Genomic DNA, 19,735 nt, shown 5'->3' with positions numbered 1-19,735 from the left:
ATTCCACAACTTGGTAACAGCAGGAATAAAACTTCTAGAATACTGTGTAGTATTGAGGCTCATGATGGAAAAGGCCTGGCTATTAGAATGAACTGCCTGCCTAGTATTACAAACAGGATAGAATTGTCCAGGGAGATCTGAATGTAAAGGATGGTCAGAGTTATGAAAAATCTTATGCAACATGCATAATGAACTAATTGAACGACGGTGCCAAAGATTAATATCTAGATCAGGAATACGAAATTTAATAGATCATAAGTTTCTGTCCAACAAATTAAGATGAGAATCAGCTGCTGAACACCAGACAGGAGAACAATACTCAAAACAAGGTAGAATGAAAGAATCAAAACACTTCTTCAGAATAGATTGATCACCGAAAATCTTCAAAGACTTTCTCAATGAGCCAATTTTTTGTGCAATTGAAGAAGACACAGACCTGTGTTTCTCAAAAGTAAATTTGCTGTCGAGAATCACACCAAAAATTCTAAGAGAGTCACACAAATTTAAAGAAACATTATCAATACTGAGATCCGGATGTTGAGGAGCCACCATCCTTGACCTACTTACAATCATAATGATAAAATGACAATATTAAGAGTATGGAGAAAAGGATACTACAGAAATACATTAATGCCACTTAAAAACATACCAAGTATTTAGTATCCTCTTCTTTCTTCTCATCAAGAGCTCTGAGTCCTGTACATAATTCAAATAAAACAATTCCATAGCTGTAAGTATCGACTTTCACCGATAATTTCTTGGACCTTAAGAAGTCATTAGGCAAGTATGCCCTTGTGCCATTGATTCGAGTCACCTGAAAGAGTAATATGAATATAGTGTTTGTTTTACTAAAAATTATTGAAGTTACCATAACAAATTTTACTAAAAGGTATAAAATAATTGACCAAAACTATCAAAATATATTTTAGATTCAGAAGTCTTTAATGTAGACACAAATCCACAGATAAAAATGGTGTAAAATAATATGATTTGATATTCTTTAGAGTAAAATCCTATTTCAAAATGTATAATAGAAGCACACACTTTGTAATAGACAAAGGTGCCATAACCAGTGAAATATTGTCTCACAATGCAAACAGTATGTACTCAGCATACTTTGAGGGTTGCAAAAATTTCAAAATAATGAAAACAAAAATAAAAGTTACCGTATTTCCCGTGTCATAAGACGCATCTTTTTTCCTAAAAAATTACCCCCAAAATCACCCTGCGTCTTAAAACTAGGAAAAAGTTGTATAGGGGAGTTTGACAACACTCAAGTACCCAAATAATGACACACAAGCATTCACACTCACCAAACAAAAAATGTAAACCTATAATTATCATTCCTATCTAATAAATAAATTTGTTATTATATTGCACTTCGTTTAATGAAGTACAATAGCAAGTTATTTGTTTGTTTTGGTAATCAGCTGATGATGACTTGCCAACTCCCTTTTACAAGCAAACATGTAGACGATGCTATGACAAATTTGTTGTTTATCTAGTATTTATCAATTTTCTCATTTTGTGATGAAGCAATATTTTGATAATGACTTTGATGCCTGAGTTCTGAAATTATATAAAACAGAGTTTCTGAATACGACCTTGAAAAAACCATCTTACTGTTAGCTGAATGCCAAGTTAGCAGAAAAGTGATCAGACCTAGAAGTCATACATTCATTAGCAAAAGTATTCCACCTAGAGAAATTTCTAGACTTTTTTATCAATAATTGATTTTGGGTGAAAATGTACAGGCTAAATGAGGAATTTGGGAAATATTACTTCTTTACCAAAATTTGATTAAAAACATTTGGCAGCACTGCTTTCATGTAAACATGACTTGAAACACCAAACACTAAATGTAGTTGTAGTGGCACCTATTGCTTTGATGGTTTATTATATGCAAGGTCTATAGAATACATACTCATATGTCATAAAATTGGGATAACCGGCGTGCAGATTATTAATAACAACTTAAACATTTCATAACATGAAAATTTACTGTGCCCGAGTCGCTGACTAGGAATTACTGCTAAGATAGCTTGTAAAATCCTCAAAAACTACTCTGCCAATTTAAGGGTGCGTCTCACCACTTGTAGCGTTTTATGACACAGGAAATATGGTATTTTGTATAATTAAGTTTGATGTATCTCTATAATACTGTACTATAATTTTCTATCTCTAGTAATCAACTTTTTCATGCAAATAAGTATTAATTTAATGTCTAAGTGTAAAAAGAGAACACTTACCTAATTCCAATGATCTTCATTCTAAGGCAAAATAATTAGAAAAATATCATTAATAAATTGTAAATTTCTTACTGTAATGAAAACTGTTTGCTCCAACATTTATTAACAATAAAATGACAACTTATGAAATTTCATACAAAAAACGAATTTTAAAGTACAGTATTTGTATATTTCCTAGCTACAGAAACCTGAGTCCTTTAATTAGAAGAATGTCTCCAGCGTAACTAGAATGGCTGTTGTACAATTTAAAGAGTTTGGTGCAATAGTTAGTGACAACTAGGTAAAGGAGCCTGACTGTAAAACTTCACATCTGACTAATGGCCTAAGAACTAAGAGGGGCGATTGAGGAGGGAAGTATAGGTTAAAGGAATCATTTTTGTATAGCTAGAAAAAATACAAATTACTTAAAAATGTGCTATTTCTTCCTATATAGATACAAACCTTTTGTCCTTAATTTGGGAGACTTAGTCTTTGGGGGACATGACCACTAGAACCAGACTGGAAAATTCTTTTCTACCATGGACATGCCTTCCTTCCTTGTCATGCAAAGAAGGTGTCTCCAATAACCTTCTATACACTAATCATAGGGTCGTAGAGGCTGTTACAGCCTCTGCCAATACTAACTTAAGAGGAAGCCAGTACTAGATCACAAAATTCCTATCTCTATAACAAGGACATAATATCAGAAATATTAAACCATACATTTCCAGATGAAAGTGGTTTGAAAACACTGACATCCTCACACTTGTAGGAAGATGAAGGAGTTGCTTCTAGGCAGAATACAGCCTGTCAGAAAAGCACTCTGTCACAGAAGCCAGCACTAGGTCATAAAAATCTTATCTTTATAACAGGGACATAATATCCAAAATATCAAACCAGACATTTCCAGATGAATGTGGTTGGAAAACACTGACTCATCTTCACCCTTGTAGGAGGTTGAAGGAGTTGATTCTTGGCAGAATACAGCCAAAAAACACTCTGTTACATAACTGATCAGCATCAGTCATCAGACCACCATGTGAAGGTTACAGCAATTTCATCCCCTTGAGAGCAGAACAAGAAAAGGTAAAAGAGCCAGTCATTCCATCTTTCCTCAAGAATTATACCACATGTATTACTTTAAACGAAATGCATACTTGTGTCCTACGTGAAAGCTTGAAGTTTACACAACTACTATGCAGCTACCACAGGACCCAAAGAAAGAGGTTAAAGGGCCTGTAGGCAACTTCCTAAAAGTACAGAGGCAAAGTTAGCTACAACTTCACAGATATTACCTTCAGTTCAAAGTACACCGACAGGTAATGCAGGAGGACACTAAACGGGGCTCGACTTGTGAGTTGCTACTCAAGATAGCAAAAATCTGCACTAACTTCAGCTTCCTCTGTTGTCAAAAGACTCACATAGCCAGGAGGAATCTGGTCTAGGAGCTTCCTTCATGTCCAGCTAGTGCTAAGAGAAGAATGAGACAAAAGTACAAAATATCAAATCCCCTAAAGTAGCACATCCAGGTCCCCAAGAAGGGATAGGCTCATGAAGGAACCGGGTCTTTGTAATGTCTGCTGTTGATATGGTGAGAATGTTTGAAACTTCTCCTATCATCTGCCAATGCAGAGAACCCTATAACGCCCTCCTCAAGTTCACAGGAGGCACATACGTCACTGGCGTTAAGATGAGGACCATCTCGCTCTAGGACCTAAATCTTAGGGTAGGCAAGACTAATCAAAACTGTTAGCATGAACTGGTACTCTCCAGTAAAGGGTTCTAAACTCTATTGACGAGTTTCTTCAGCAGAGGCAGGTGAAAGTCGACGATCTGCTGAAGGTTCTATGGAATGAGATACACGTTATCCCTAAACTTACCTGGCCTATGGTGCTAGTGATCAATCCATATGGTACTGCTCACCTAACACCTCTACAAATGAAGGAGCTGCCACACCAAGTCATGCTCCACTTGGCATAACATGAGGGAATTGGCTAGCAGGCAATTTCCGCCTTCAAAGCTAGGAAATTCCTTGTATGAAGGTAGGAATTAACAAGGTGAGCAAAAGGTTTCACCTTCACCTTCATCTGACTTATGGAAATAGCATTAGGCCCTGGATGGGAATATTCCACGTCTGTGAAAAAACAGTTGCCGTATCTGACTAAAGATCTGCTCAACCAGAACCAAAGGTACCAGTCAGGGAGTGAGACCTGATAGCAACCCCATGGAGATAGAGAAACAGCTTCCTCAAGGTCATGGGTTCCAAAGTTTTGACAGGAATGATAAGGGTGGGGGTATACACCCACCCTCAATCTTGGTAGAGAAAGGCTTTGAAGAGAACATTCCACGGGGGACACTCACGTGCCCACCTGAGGGATAAAGAAGGAGCTTACAAGATGACAGATGAACTATAAGCCAACCATGTTTTAACAGAGCAAAAGCCCATTGAATGCCATTTGATAATGTGGCAGTATACAAATTATGCAAAAGAAAACCCCACACACCTAAACCTAAATGACTGACAAAAATGTCTTCAATAAAAACTTTACTCCTTTTGTTATTTTTACAACTGGAATCATGAACAAAATGGTTTTGATGACAGAAAAATATATTGTTTCCCTTGCTCTAGGGCCAGTGTATCAATGTGCAAGGCATAGATTCAGTGTGTATGGGGGAGATCTCACAAGTTCAGGCTCATTTGAATTTTCCACAGCACCTCAATAGCTGAAAGTCATCTGTTACCAGTGATATCGTGCATGGCATCCCAGAAAGTAACCATCGCTCAAGTCCTCATCAGCAAAGCTATGTCACAACAAACCCTCAACCACCATTCAAGGTCGAAGGACCTGTATATGACAATGCTCCACTCTCTTGCTCGAGGCTAGGGAGGAAGGAGGGTTTTGAAGACCAAAGAGCACCGTCCAAAAAATAAGGTTTTCCTTTGTCAAAAGTCCTTTTTTGGGGTTAAAGTGGTGTGTGGTCTCCAAGAACTTGGAATCAAAGTATGGAAAAGTAGACTTGTGCTCATTCAAGGACAGCCATAGGCCCCTAAGGCTAACCTATAACTCATACACATGTTTCTAAGAGTAAGAAGAAAAACTAACTAGTCTGTCTCAAGGGCCTGGAGATTTGGCCCTTCCTTCCAGACTACCACTCCAAGGGTCCCGAATATGCCAAGTACTACACATACATGTACAGCTTGGATTTGTTTCAGGTAGTGTTTAATGAACACCCAATACTCAAACAAACCTACAAAACTGTGTGTCCTGAAATGACTATTAGCAAAGAACACAATTATAAAGCAATTTTACTCACATTGTGGTTTTTAGGGATGGAGACAGGATCAGGTTTATTTTCAAAAGGAGGTCATGATAGAGATAACATCTGTTGAAAGGTGCTTGTTTTTTTTCTTTTAAAACAGGCTATCTTCTGAAGATGTGGATCTCTCTAGAGTGCTGTAGATATAATTTCAAGGTCAACCCCAGACAGAGGTTACTATCTACTTACTTAAGACCTGGGATATAAAGCAGATCCTGTGTCTGAAGAGGCTTTTGTTTGGCTAGAAAAGGGAGACCCAGAATCAGGATCTTGGATATTGTAATGAATTCCTCGTCCCTCCAAAAGATCACCAGTTCACTGACTCTAGTGTTAGTGAATGTAGGATTTTGTAATGGTCAATAACAGAAATGGTGGAGTTATCTAATCCCACCAAAAACTCAAGAACCCTATCCAGAGAAAGAAACCACAGTAGTGGGTGGAGATGGTCTAAAACACTGGGTGATGTTATGAAATATGTCCGAGTCGAAATCGACATAAAAAACATGCTTCAGAGATGCTGTTAAAACAGATTAGCTCCAAAAACTCCTGAAAAGAACTCTGGTCCAGTGTTCATTTCATATGCAGGACTGTCTTGGGTTAGAGTTCTCTTGCTTGAGGGTACACTTATTTCTCTTCCTCCTATTTTAAGTTTTTATATTTTGTATAGGAGATATTTATTTTAATGTTATTACTCTTCTTAAAATATTTTACTTTTCCTTGTTTCCTTTCCTCACTGGGCTATTTTCCTTGTTGGAGCCCCTGGGCTTATTTTTCCCACTACGGTTGTAGCTTAGCAAGTAATAATAATAATAATAATAATAATAATAATAATAATAATAATAATTAGGGCATCCTTTACTACATTGAGTGAACCTGGCAGATGGAATGGAGAGAGGAACACTTTACTCTCCATAAGGAACCTCATAATGGGAAGGGCCGCTGCACTGAGAATTCTGAGGCAATAGACTGCCACCTGGTTATCTAAGATGATCTTATATGTGATTTTCTTTGTGGACCAGTTCTCTTCAACGTAAGGCGGACTGCCATCATTTCCAACACATTTACGTGAATAGCTGCATACTGAGAGAACCATTCCCTAACATAAAGGTCTCCTCTGAATTACTTCCCCAGCCTGACCAGGACACATATGTCTGAATAATCATGGCATCTAGGGGTGGGAGCAATGGAACTAACCTGGCCAAGCAATTGTTTTCGTCTATGACCTGAAAATTCTTTTGCTCTGACTTGGTGACTGACCCTGAGGTGGGGGTCTTTCATTCTGTTCTTAACACCTGATCTACTAGCGAAGCAAACTGAAGACGAGCAAAAATCTTCTCCAGTTGCCTCATGGCACATAAGCAGCTTGAAACCAAGGCACTGACCCTACTAAAATTCTTCATTGAGATGCTTTATAAGGCTGGTGTGGTTTTCAACATAATCCACTGAATAACCTTCTGAAATTAGCTTAGACTTTTCGAAGAGTATCAAAAACCTAATGCGCTGAAGAACCTGATTGTGTATTTGTGACCTACAGTAATTCATTTGTTTTCGCTCAAATCAGACAATCGTTTAAATAAGCTATGATCTGAACTACTTGCAATCTCAGGAGTTTGGTCATTACCTTACTGGCTTTGTAAAGATTACTGGGGTGATGTTGAGACCAAGCTCATTACTTTGAACTTGTACATCCCCCTCCCAAGCCAAAACCCCTAAGTAAGTTCGGAAGTGGTGGGCAATTAGGACATGCCAATAGGCGTCTTTTAGATCTATAGGATTGGTCCATGCCTCTCGATGTGGTAATTGGAGTACATGTCGGACAGATGTCATTTTGAATGGAACACACCAGGTGTGTTTATTGAGGAGAGACAGGTAGGGGATTACTATTCTCCCAGGGAGTCTATTTTTGTAAACTGAATAGCCAGCCTTGGAAGTTAGAAACGTGCACCTTCTTTGACTCCTTTCTTATCATCTTCCTTACAAAGTTTAGTAAAGTACAGTATAGCTGACATTTTGCTCACACAAGTTGGATAGAATCCAGTTGTACTTTCTGGTGCTTTTCTGTATATATCTTAAGGCCTTTTCTGTTACACGTTAAATCAAAGCATAAAAGCGTTCTCAGTTTATTTACTTTGTAACCATGTTTGAAAAAGTATAATTATGAGTGTCTGATGTCTGATAATGCAATTGTTGTATGAATGTCTGTTGATGTTAATTAGATATATTTTAACATTGTTACTGTTCTTAAAATATTCTATATTAAATACAGTATTCACTACTTCTATTGTAGTTTATTTATTTCCTTTCCTTACTGAACTTTTTCCTGCTGGAACCCTTGGGTGTATAGCATCCTGCTTTTCCAAGTAGGGCTGTAGCTTAGCTAGTAATAATAATAATAATAATAATAATAATAATAATAATAATAATAATAAAGGAGTCAAGTTCAAGTGTCCTGGCCTGATTAAACTGGTGGAATGGAAGGTGTTTGCTATTCATGACCTACCAAGACCCATTGAGACTAAACTTGTGCCCACCGAGAAAAAAACCAACATACCCAAAGACGATGGAGAGGGCACCCCAACCTGAAGCTCCTCTCGATGAGATCAACTGCCTCTAATAGTTTACTAGTTCCTTGTTTCCCTTGAAGATCTCTAATGACCTATTTTTGCTCTAAAACTAAAGTTAAGCTGGCCCACGGACAAAGCCTCACCAATGGAAGTGTAACATACTGTCCTTGTTCTTCTCAATATCAACTTCGGGGTGGGACAAGACTTGGTATAGGAAACAGGAGAAAGCCTTCTAGTGTGATTTTTCTTAAACCTGCTGCTGGATCTTATAGACTGTTGATTATAAATGGAAGCTTCGTCTTTTAAGGAAAGGTCTAAAACCTTTCCTCCATTCTCTAGAAGTGATGTGGCCAATGCCTTCATATTGGCATTGGCATGTCCATGAGGGCTTGGCAGAAGAGCCATTGCACACTGGATCATTGTACAACAGTTTTCTTTACTTCCACTTCATAAAATAAAGAGCTGGTAATATGTGGGACCTTACCCGAAACTTTACTACCATTGCAGTGACCACCTGGAATCTACCTATAGCCCTCACTTGCAAGGATTCCAGGGTAGACAAAGTTGAACAAGGTATATCCGTCACTAAATTTCTTGGTCCAAAAGTGGTCTGGGACCATAGGGAAATGATCCCCACAACTGATTGGTCCCATCCTGAATCTCCCACTTTTTTGGAAAGAAGACTTCATGAAATCCTCTTAGTTCCAGGAATTCTTCAAGCTCTTCAGGTACTCTCCCAGAAAGGGACTACACTCTCCTGGGCAAGGTAAGATCACCTTTAAGCAGCAGCACCCTCATTGGTTTAGCCACTAATTTTGTTATTTTGGCCAAAAATGGGTTTTCCTGGCCAGGTACTGTCAGTCCGACCAATAAAGACTTAAGCAATCTGGTTGAGAAGAAAATCTCCAGTGTCTGATATTGCTTCTTCTAAGGTTTCCGAGCAACCTTGTATGGCATCAGATGAACCACCATGGGGTTAGCTAGGGACATGCCTTAAGAGATGAATCTTGAATCTCCACCTTAAGCCTGGAAATGCTGCCAGGTTTTCAAACTTAATGGTAAAAAATGGAAAATCTTTATAGTGTATTATGCCAAAAACCATTCAATTCAGGCCAGAATGCATGTCCATCACTGGATTGCAAAGGTTACATACTAAATCCATTTTCAGCATCTACTACTAACGAGTCTTCAATCCTTTGAATGGAAGGACAAAACTCATACTGAATCTTTCCTTGGGAGCTCGGAACCTGAAGGTCCAGCAACAGTGGAATCCTTAGAATGGGAAAGAATAGCCCTCATTGTAAGCTTACTTTAAGCTAACAACCCAAAGGTCAAGCCTTAGCCAAATCTGCAGGAATGGAAGAAAGAGGGCCCCCAACTCAGAATTTTCTTGGAAATGGATAACCTGAAGGGGTAAATTCAAAGGTCCAGAAAAAAGAACTCACACAGAAGCCTTTCTTGGAAGCTAGTAACCCAAAAGCCCAGCAACAGCTGGATTCATATGCTGAAATGGGAAGAAAGGTTAACAGTAACTGGACAGGCTCCAACTAAGTAGGCTAACCATTCTAACCATAGAGGGAATGGATTGATGCCTCAACTATTCTAGCAATCAGCAAGGTCAAGTAAGTGCACCAAATCCAAGTGTATTGGTCACCTAATAGGTCAAATTCATTTTAGAAAATTATGATACGCATCTGACCTAGGCAGTGAAGTTGTCATTGAGATGTCCCCGGAGGATACCTTTTCAAGTAACCCCACAACCCCACAGATCCTCTAAGGATCAAGTAGTAAAGCCTCCTCTGGTCATCCACAGATCCAAAATCAATAACACGGATAGGGGCCTTGTCCACTAGGCAAAATCTCCAAAACCTCTAACTGCTGAAATTGGGATATCAAGGCAAAAAAGATCTCTGAGATTCTTGCAGGGTAAATACTCAGCAGGCCCTGCAAACTGAGAAAATCCTTTTACTCACACAGGAAGGGGGAAAACGGACTTGGCTCACAGGTGTTCTGCCTCATGCTTCAACTTCCAACCTGAGATGATGCACACTAAACAAATGAAACATTTCTAGGGCCTCAACCCCAGTCACAATCAGCCAAACAATCCAAATACACCCAACAATACTCGTAACCCCATTTTGGTTAGATGAGTTATAATATCCAACATGGATGCATCCTGATTAATGACACTCCTTGGGGTAATGTGTATGTAGTTACGTCACCGAATTTGGCCGCCAAAATACTTGCCTACTTGGGGAACATGTGCAGCGTAAAATGTACCACTTGCCAGAACAGAAGTGCAGCGAGCCATGGCTGAGCAAAGACCAGTAAGTGAATAATTAGTATTTGCTCGCTGACCAACACAGTCATAACTACACTTATTATTGGGGTTGACGATGGACAGGGACATGATGGACTCTCATTTTCTATGCCAGCATAGTTGACAGATGCCTAAAGTAGGTTAGGTCAGGGTAATTCATTTTAGATATTGGATATCTCTGGATTATCTAAGTAAGCTCATAAATCAGTGGAGGTGGAGAAAGTCTTAACCTCTTCATTATGATGACTTCGTTATATGGCAAAACTTGCCTGGTAATATACACCGTGACATTGGGATATGTCACCATCATCAATGTCATTACAAGTTAAACTACTAAAGGGCATAGCACATGGTTGTATATCACACACAGTTTGCACTCGGTTAATTTTACTAAAAAATATCCTCTCCCTAATATTAGCCCCTCCTCCTCCTTCTTTAGCCATCCAAAAAAGTCTTTGGGATTCTAGCCTAAATTTCTGAATATGAAAGCAATATTTTAGTCTGTTTTTTGATACCATATAATAAGCACACCACTCTCTAGCCAACAGTGACATTCCTTCCCTTCCTGAGGCATACTCAAACCCTCCCCCTGACACCACAAGTTTAGAAACATAGGGATCCTCTCATCTCATCTCACCATCAATCAAAATACTTACAATTCCAGTCCTTATTCATGATTATGTAACATCTATTTTAGTGTACTGTATTTCTATGTTGGCTGAGTGTTCAAATCACAGAGAATGCCTCTCTGTCTCTACTACCACAAGTCCTACACACAACAAGATGAAAATGTTTTACCAGCAATACAAGTTGTTGGCATACAAGATTTGTCTTTTTCTAATTTTATTCTTTTTTTCTCAACTATCATTTCTACAAAATAATATAATCTTCATGTCTTATATAAGATATTAGTGTTCTTCATTGTTTTCACGAGTAAAAGTTAGTACTGTCATTAATCCCACTTGTTGCATTCTACGTAGTATTCGTCATGTTCTTACATGCACAATCTATAATTCCAAGACCGCGGAATGCCCCAAAACAGGAATGATCCAGTTCAAAGTAAAAGTTACACACAAGGTGGAATGACAGACAAATGAACAAACCTTATGTCTAATGAACTAAATTCATTTTATATACATCTCTCTCTCTCTGTCTCTCTCTCTCAGGGCAAGAAATGTTTCTTTTGTCATCTGTTTTTTGTTTATCGTATACCTTATAAATTATAAATTACATTATAGAATACTTCTTGTGTCATAGGAAACAAATGGATAATTTCATTACATTTCTGTACAACGTTAAGTCCATTATTACTGACGAGTAGTTTGATATTTTTCGACAGATATATATTGTCAAATTACGGTATAACATCATCATCATCTCCTCCTATGCCTATTGACGCAAAGGGCCTCGGTTAGATTTCGCCAGTCGTCTCTATCTTGAGCTTTTAATCAAATACTTCTCCATTCATCATCTCCTAATTTGCACTTCAAAGTCTTCTAGCATCTTTATATTCAATGAATATAAATTTTTTTTTACATATAAAATCACAGTGCTTTACCATTATTTTAAAGAAAATCATATAAACAAATTTCTGAAAAATTATTTGATTATAACATCACAATGAATGGAAAAAATATTTTGGTTGCTTAGAATGAAATGCTGTACTATGGAAAATGAAGTGAACTTTTGAAAACATTTATTCTGTAATCAGCAATAAAACAAGTAAACATAGAAATGTAGGGTATTATAGAGTAAGTGAGCAAGTATATTTGATGGTGACAAATCTCATATATAGCTTGAGTAACGGATCTACAGCCTCGTATTGAAAGGATTAATAGTGTCCTCCAACAAGCGTCATCACTTGTTCATATCTGAAAACAAAGGAATAAAAGTTCATCCTCCCAGTTCCAGAAAGAGGTCATGCTTATGCTTATAGGGTTACAATGTATCAGCCTTTCTGGGCCTTCTAATAAAAGGAATGAAGAAGTATTTGACTCAATAGTGGGAAGTCACGATTTTTGTCATATTGTAGATAAAGATGTAGATTAATCAGTAAAGCAGTTCCTCACTGGGTTGGCCAAACTCATGCCAGTCGGTGGCTCTGCAGGATGTAATAATTGCTTTTGGGTAATCTTGTACCATTTTCTCTGTGTATTTCATGTGGAGAACAAAGGGTCTTAAGTGTTTGGACTGCACGATACCTCTCTGGGAAGTAGGTAGATGGTCTGCATCATAAATGATAACTTCAGCTAAGCAGAAAGTGTCTAGAGTTGCCAAGCAGTTTGGCACTAAATTCATCAGTATGTCTAGAATTTTGGAAATGGTTGGGCTGCCCGTACATATTCATGCTTGCTCTTTCACCAGGCTTTCTCATCATGTTTATATCTTATTCTTCAATGTGGAAAACAACATTTTTTGTCTGATTAGCAAAGCTAAGCAACGTGGGGCTGGTCACTACTCGGGTGGATGGCTTCCTGGTAACACTTTATGTTCCTGACAAATCAATGATCGAGGTGTTTAGTTATTCTGTTCTGGATCCCCTAGCATAGACAGTAGATAATACCCTTTTATTTACAGGAAAATTCAGAATTTTACATATCCTCACGTTTACCATAATCTAGCAGGTGTGTACTAAATTTTAGGTTTTCTGTGGACCCCAATAACTATTAATAACTCTGTTTAGGACACAAAGGAAATGATCCCATAACTGGACCATCAGCTGTCAAGTGCCTGAGAATGTTGTCGTACTACAGTATCAATCTGCTCACTCAAACTATTTCAACAGTGGTTCACCCAAAGTCATCTGTTTTATAGCTAATCACCTGAGTACTTTTGAATACATTCTCAGACCTAGGGTCTTTGCAACCCTCTAATTTCTCCTCTATTTGTCTAAAAGAGAGTCTATCATTATTTTGTATCCAAAACAATAGTTTGCCAATTTTTATGAGTTTCAGTCTACGAATCTACAGTAGCAATAACTAGAACTACCTTGGTTTATACTGCTAAAACATTTAAAGGTATCTTTTTGGGAAAATACTTTCCATTTAAACATTCATAAGGTATACATCAATGCTTAATTTGGTATTCAAGAATCTAGGATTAGTGTTAGACATGTAATTTCAGGTAGTGTAACATATATTTATCCCATCATGATAAACTGTCGGTAATGAGGTTTAATTGTCATTTTGGGGATGTAGTTTTACATATGAAATAAGTTTAATTTTAAATCTTTAGGAAACTTTCACTTATACATTCAACAACAGACACATTATATTCTGCAAGCCCTATCTTTTAAAGTGGGCTTTGAAAGTTTACGTTGATTTGCTTCTTTTTAGTCTTTATTCTGGCTACACTGTGTTAAGACTGAGTCAGTTACAATTTCTTTTTTCACTTCCCCTTATTAGAAATAGTTGTATTTCATCTGAGATAGTGGTCTTTGTCCACTAAGAGGCATTCTGTATATTTTGAACAAACTATTGACATTGCAAGTAGTGCCTGTAATTGACTATATGAGCTTAGAATGTCAATTATTCCTCTGCCTAAGTGGTGTCCTTTCTCATTGAAGGTTTAGGCTTAGGAACTCACCAAGTTTGGAACCAAGCCTTTTATAAACCTTGAACATTAAGGTCCTAGACATTAGGAGTAACCCTACAGTTGAGTGTCTCTTAAGACTTATAGAGGAAAATCTTACAACAGGATAAAGATTCAGACATGAGTTAGAGCACTGACAACCTATGTATGATCCACACTTACCTATGGCTAAAAGATGTGAACATTAAACAAGAACTTGAGAAATAAAATAAATGCAGCTGAATTATTGTTATACAGAATTTTCAAGATCCCATGGTCTGAGAGAGTAACGAATGAGGAGGTACTGAGAAATATGAATAAAGAGAGATCACTTCTAAAAGTGATGAAGAGAAGGCAGATGGAATTTCTGGGACATATAATAAGAGAAAAGATAAAACTTTTGCGCCTTATGGGAAAGATAGAGGGGAAAAGAGCAAGAGTAAGGCAAAGGGAAAAGTTTCTGGACAGCTTACTGGAGGATGTAAATGAGAGTGTAACAGCTGGACAATTTATATACAGGACCAGGTGAAGGCAATTGACAGTTCACATTAAAGACAAGGCATCTAGGTAGATAGATAGATAAAGGAAAATCTAGAGGGTTACAAAAACCCTGGGTTTGTGAATGTTATCAAAAGTCCTTAGGTGAATAAATGTAAAGTGGATATTTTGGTGAACCATATTTAATGACTCATCTGAGCAGAGTGAATTAGTGTGACAACCTTCTCAGAAACTTGACCACATATGGCCCAGTTCTGCAGTTCATTTCACTTGTGTCCCGAACAGGTCTATTAAGAGACATTGTGGTTCACAGAAAGCCTGAACTTTGTTATACACTTGCTAGATACTGGTAAAAAGTAAAGAATGTGTAAAGATCTATATTTTCAAGTAACTAAACTACACTTACCTTATTGTTGGGTTTAGAGCATCAAATGTTCCTAAGCAGTCGATCAACTGAGTAGTGACCAGAAAAAAAAAAAGTTACCCATGTAGTGCATGAAGCTGCAAATATGCCAACAAAGCTTGGGGTGAAGGAGAAAATATGAATATGTCCATGCAACCCCAATCTTTCCAAACTTCTGGACATTCTGAAAAATGAAATGCAAACCACTTGGAAGTACCTATCGGGGTAGCCAAAGTTTTCTTTTACTGTACTCTAATTTTTCTAATGAGCAGTCTGCAGATGAAACTTCAAACGAAATATTGAATTGGCTGTTTGAACCAAGACTACCTCCCTACTGTGCCTGTGCTTTATGCTTCAGGAATCTATGCCCACTGCTATGTCATGACATAGAAACTATAATACTAGAACTTTAAATGAATATCTTTTAGCCAAGGTAAATGAATTTTTCATAACTCAGGCAGCATATGAGTTATTATGAAGCACATAGAGAACATCCCACGATGGAAAACATTCTGTAATGGTAATCATTTGCCAGATTAAAAATCTTTAAGTCATTCCCCATTCATGCAGACCAAGTACCGGGGAAGTATGTTGCAGTGGGTGGAGCTTTAACTGGTATAGAGTAGAGCATAATAAAATTACTACCCAGTCTCTGTTCACGTTATATTAACCCCATGCAATCTAAACAGATACTAAAATTACCCAACATTCCAAAAAGAAACAAAACAGCATATCCATAAACTATAGATAATTCAACAACATCTCTATTCTCTAAGAGAGAGGCCTCTGAAAACCAACAAGCTTAATTACAGTTCTTATAAGTCTATTGGATCCGGCATTTAAATTTATATTAGAAAAAACTGTTAAGTTGTTGTAGGTGGAGTAGTTAGTAGCAGTAGGAATCAAGTCTACACTGTTATTTTTGGTAGCATTATGACAGTGTAGGATCCTTAACAAAATGTATTCAACAAGTAGTTGTACGTCGGTAGGAAAAATATTTTTGTACAATATGCCACTTTTTAAATGACATTGAATAAAAGCTCATAAATTTTGATAACAAAAGAAAAAATATCATCATGAATCTCACCTAATCATTAGATTCATGACAAACCCTGCCTTAAATTACTGAAAAAACGTTTGAATCCCTTACTCACTAGTCTAAATTCCAAAGTGCCTATGCAATTGTGACAGTCAAAGGATAGGGATTTACTCTTCTTACCAATGGCCACTAACCAACTACCCCATAAATGCCACTGTCATTCCTGTTAGTTACCCATTCACTTAGCTATACACTAGTAGTACACCAACTTCTTCTGCAACATGATGTTTTACTCTTTGGCCCCTGCTAAATTATAATGTAATATTGAAATCACAGAGCTGTGCATTTTAACTCCTTCAAATTCTATAACCCAATAACACATTCTAATTTCAAATTAAGTCTGAGCAGAAGAGGCCAGTCTACTTGGTGTGCACGACTACAATTTTGAGAGATTCTAAGGATGTAATGGCTACTTGTGTTGCCGTCCAGTAACACCACTGGGAGATGGGAGAGAGCAGGGTAGAATTTTTTTTTGTTAAAGATCAGAAATCACTGGCTTTAATTGGATACAGGATAATGACTACCCAGTAAGATTCAATTAATCAATATGCAATTACACTAAGGTACAAAGTAATCTTGTTACCATACAAATACCCTATAAATTAAATACAAGCATACTCAATGAACATTTACCTTCAGACTAGTTGACTGACTTTTTCCTTCTCTTGCTAATCCGAAATCCCCTAATTTAGGCTCCAAATGCTTATCAAGAAGGATATTGGCACTGTGGAAAAAAACAGATCAGCATGTATAGTTAGGTTTTAATAATTGAGGATTTGACCTTCACATATTTGATTATTTAGGGGGAATTCCAATAAGTAATATTTTTTGGTATTTGTGGAATACAGAGAACCATTCACAATCATATGATACCAAATAAAAAAATAAGATCTTGATAGTAAAGGAAGAAGATCCTTTATTACAAAAGGACTTGAACATTTACTTCATAAATAAGCCTTAATTTCCCCCCTATTATTGCATCATTCTTTTATTGTTAAGCAATCACAGCACATGTGGCACAGGGTGCCTGCTCATCACTCTGTCCTAGTCAAAGACTTGTGGGGCAGTTGAGAGGTGATCTTTGATAAATGACTCGTTTGTAAAGCTAGGAAAAATACACACACTTTTTAAAAATTGTAGTTTATTCCTGTGTGTATACAAACCTCTGAGTCATTTACATGGAAGTCTTCCTTATGGACGGGGAAGTCTCCGTTAAGATCAAAAGTTGATAACTGAACTGTGTTACCAGCTTATAAAGAGACAAGGCCCAATGTTCTATCCCAGAGGATATGATTCTTTGCCAGGAGTGAAGATATAGGAACATCAAGTGTTACATAAAAGTATTAATTTCTCCAATGTATCATCAATAATACTGAAACATAAGGCATTCTTACTTGTATTGGGCTTAATTCTAAGTGAAGGCTTGAAGTTCAATTGATGCCTTTGATAAAAAGTTGTATGTCCCGTAAGAGCATACAAATACATTATTTGTTGTGCTGTAACAATATCATTATTATTTTTACTATTATTATTATTATTATTATTATTATCATCATTATCATTACTGCTAAGTTACAACCTTAGTCGGAAAAGCAGCATGTTATAAGCCCAAGGACTCCAACAGGGCAAATAGCCCAGTGAGGAAAGGAAATATGGAAATAAATAAACTACAAGAGAAGTAATTAACAATTTTTAAAATATATTTTAAGAACAGTAACAAAATTAATATAAACCTTTCATATATAAACTATAAAACTTTAAAAAACAAGAGGAAGAGAAATAAGACAGAATAGTGTGCTAGGAAGACAAGCCAGAGTCAAATTCCAAGGAGTGATATCAGCCTTTCATGACTTGGAAAATGGAACTCCACAGGGAGGAATTCTCAGCCCCCTCCTTTTCAACATCCTCATGGAAAACATAGCCTCTCCAACTCCCTGAGGGAATAGAGATATTCATCTATGCAGATGATGTATGCATAATAGCCCGAGGCCCAGTCAGAAAGGTAAGAATGCAGAGAGCACTGAATGATATTAACCAAAAGTCAAACGAGCTGAAACTAAAAATAAACATAGCCAGAGGTAAGGCTATGGCAATAAAAGCTCCAAACCCCCTGCAACCACCCACAATAGGAATGGAACCCCTAGAGTTGGTGGATAGATACACATACCTGGGAGTTGTAATAGACAGACAACTTGCCTTCAAGGAGGAAATCAAATATCTCAAGGAAAAAGCAAATGCAAGACTGGCAGCCATGAGATACATGTCAAAGCTAAACGTCGGAGCAAATGAGCACATTCAAAAGAGGTATTATCTAGCCTGCTCCAGAATGCTAGTGGACTATGCTGCTCCCACCGTAACAAGCCCGACAGACACCCAAATAGCCACAGTAGAGGTAATTCAAAACAATGCCATGAGACTCATGCTAGGAGCCCCTACGTGGAGAAGACTGTGCAACATGAGGCTGGAAACTGGCCTGCCATCTCTAGAAGACAGGATTGCACAGAGATTGATTGATTGAAAGTTTTCTGGCATCCTGACATCTAGGTCATTGACGCCGATAGCATTTATTATATATGAAAAATAAAAGAGAATTCAATTAAAACCATAAAAGTTAAAAGGTCATTATAATAGTTAAATAGTTTTCAGAAGACCTGATTCTGAAATCAATCTAAAAATGCCGCTCGCATAGTAGAACACATGTCCAAGAATCTTGGCAAGGATGAACCTGCCATCCTTACCTCGAGCCTCAAACAGATATCTATTTCTCAAGTTATCATAACCAGGGCACTCGGTCAAAAAATGCCTCACTGTTAAAGGTACTAAACAGTCCTCGCAATACGGTTGGTGTTGGCCCTTCAGCAGAAACTCGTGTGTCAACCGTGTGTGACCAATACGGAGACGACAAAGAGTCGTCTCCCATTTTCGGGGTATCATGTTATACCTCCACGGTGATATGATATTTGTTACTTCCCTCATTTTATTGCCATTTAGACTAATCTAGTGCTGTTGCCATTTATTACAAACCAATTTCTTGATGTAAGGTAGGAAATCATTACAGGGAATGGGATACCTCCTTGGTAGCAACTCAAGTGCCGCATTCTTCGCCAGTAAATCTGTCTTCTCATTCCCAGACACACCTACATGTGCTGGAACCCAACAAAATCGAACTGTTATACCTCTCCGTCCAATAATAAAAAGCCATTCTAAAATCTTTAAAACTAGAGGGTTACTAGAATTAAAAACTTCTAAAGCTTGAAGAACACTCCTTGCATCACTAAAAATTGTAAAATTACCCTCCTTTTCCAAAGCTATTTTCTCAATAGCGGTTAGTATGCCATACAGTTCGGCAGTAAATATGGAAGCTGTTAGAGGAAGTGCACCTCTGCAATTAAAATCATTACTATGTACTCCAAATCCAACGCCAGCATTAGATTTGGAGCCATCAGTATATATAAAAGTCAATCCCCTATGTTCTGCAACAAGTTCCATAAAAAGAGACCTGGATTCTACGTCAGTCATATTCTTCTTAACTCCAATAAAGTATTTACAAAAAGATACGTCAGGTAATTTCCATGGAGGTGTTGATGATACCTTGAATGGAAGCACCTTAATTCTAATTATATCCAGATTGTTTAATAATTGTTTCACCCGAAACCCAAAAGGTTGAGGAGATTTTGAGTGCAACTCAAAGTATGTTGAGTGCCCTACAAGGCTTGCAGTCTGAAAGGCTAAAGA

The 19,735-nt window shown here is 37.4% G+C and overlaps 1 protein-coding gene across 1 annotated transcript in view; it reads right to left on the bottom strand.

Annotated features, from left to right (window-relative positions):
• LOC137652547 (uncharacterized) overlaps positions 1-19,735 on the bottom strand; it is a 504,806-nt gene that overhangs the window by 53,119 nt on the left and 431,952 nt on the right. The window contains exons 11-12 of the mRNA XM_068386031.1: positions 16,634-16,724; positions 650-814 (exon numbers count right to left, since the gene is read on the bottom strand). Of these exons, the coding sequence (XP_068242132.1) occupies positions 650-814; positions 16,634-16,724 (256 nt within the window). The remainder of the gene's footprint in view (positions 1-649; positions 815-16,633; positions 16,725-19,735) is intronic.

This window comes from Palaemon carinicauda, chromosome 13, assembly GCF_036898095.1.
Source record: "Palaemon carinicauda isolate YSFRI2023 chromosome 13, ASM3689809v2, whole genome shotgun sequence".
NCBI lineage: Eukaryota > Metazoa > Arthropoda > Malacostraca > Decapoda > Palaemonidae > Palaemon > Palaemon carinicauda.
This window is presented reverse-complemented; position numbering and strand designations above follow the sequence as displayed.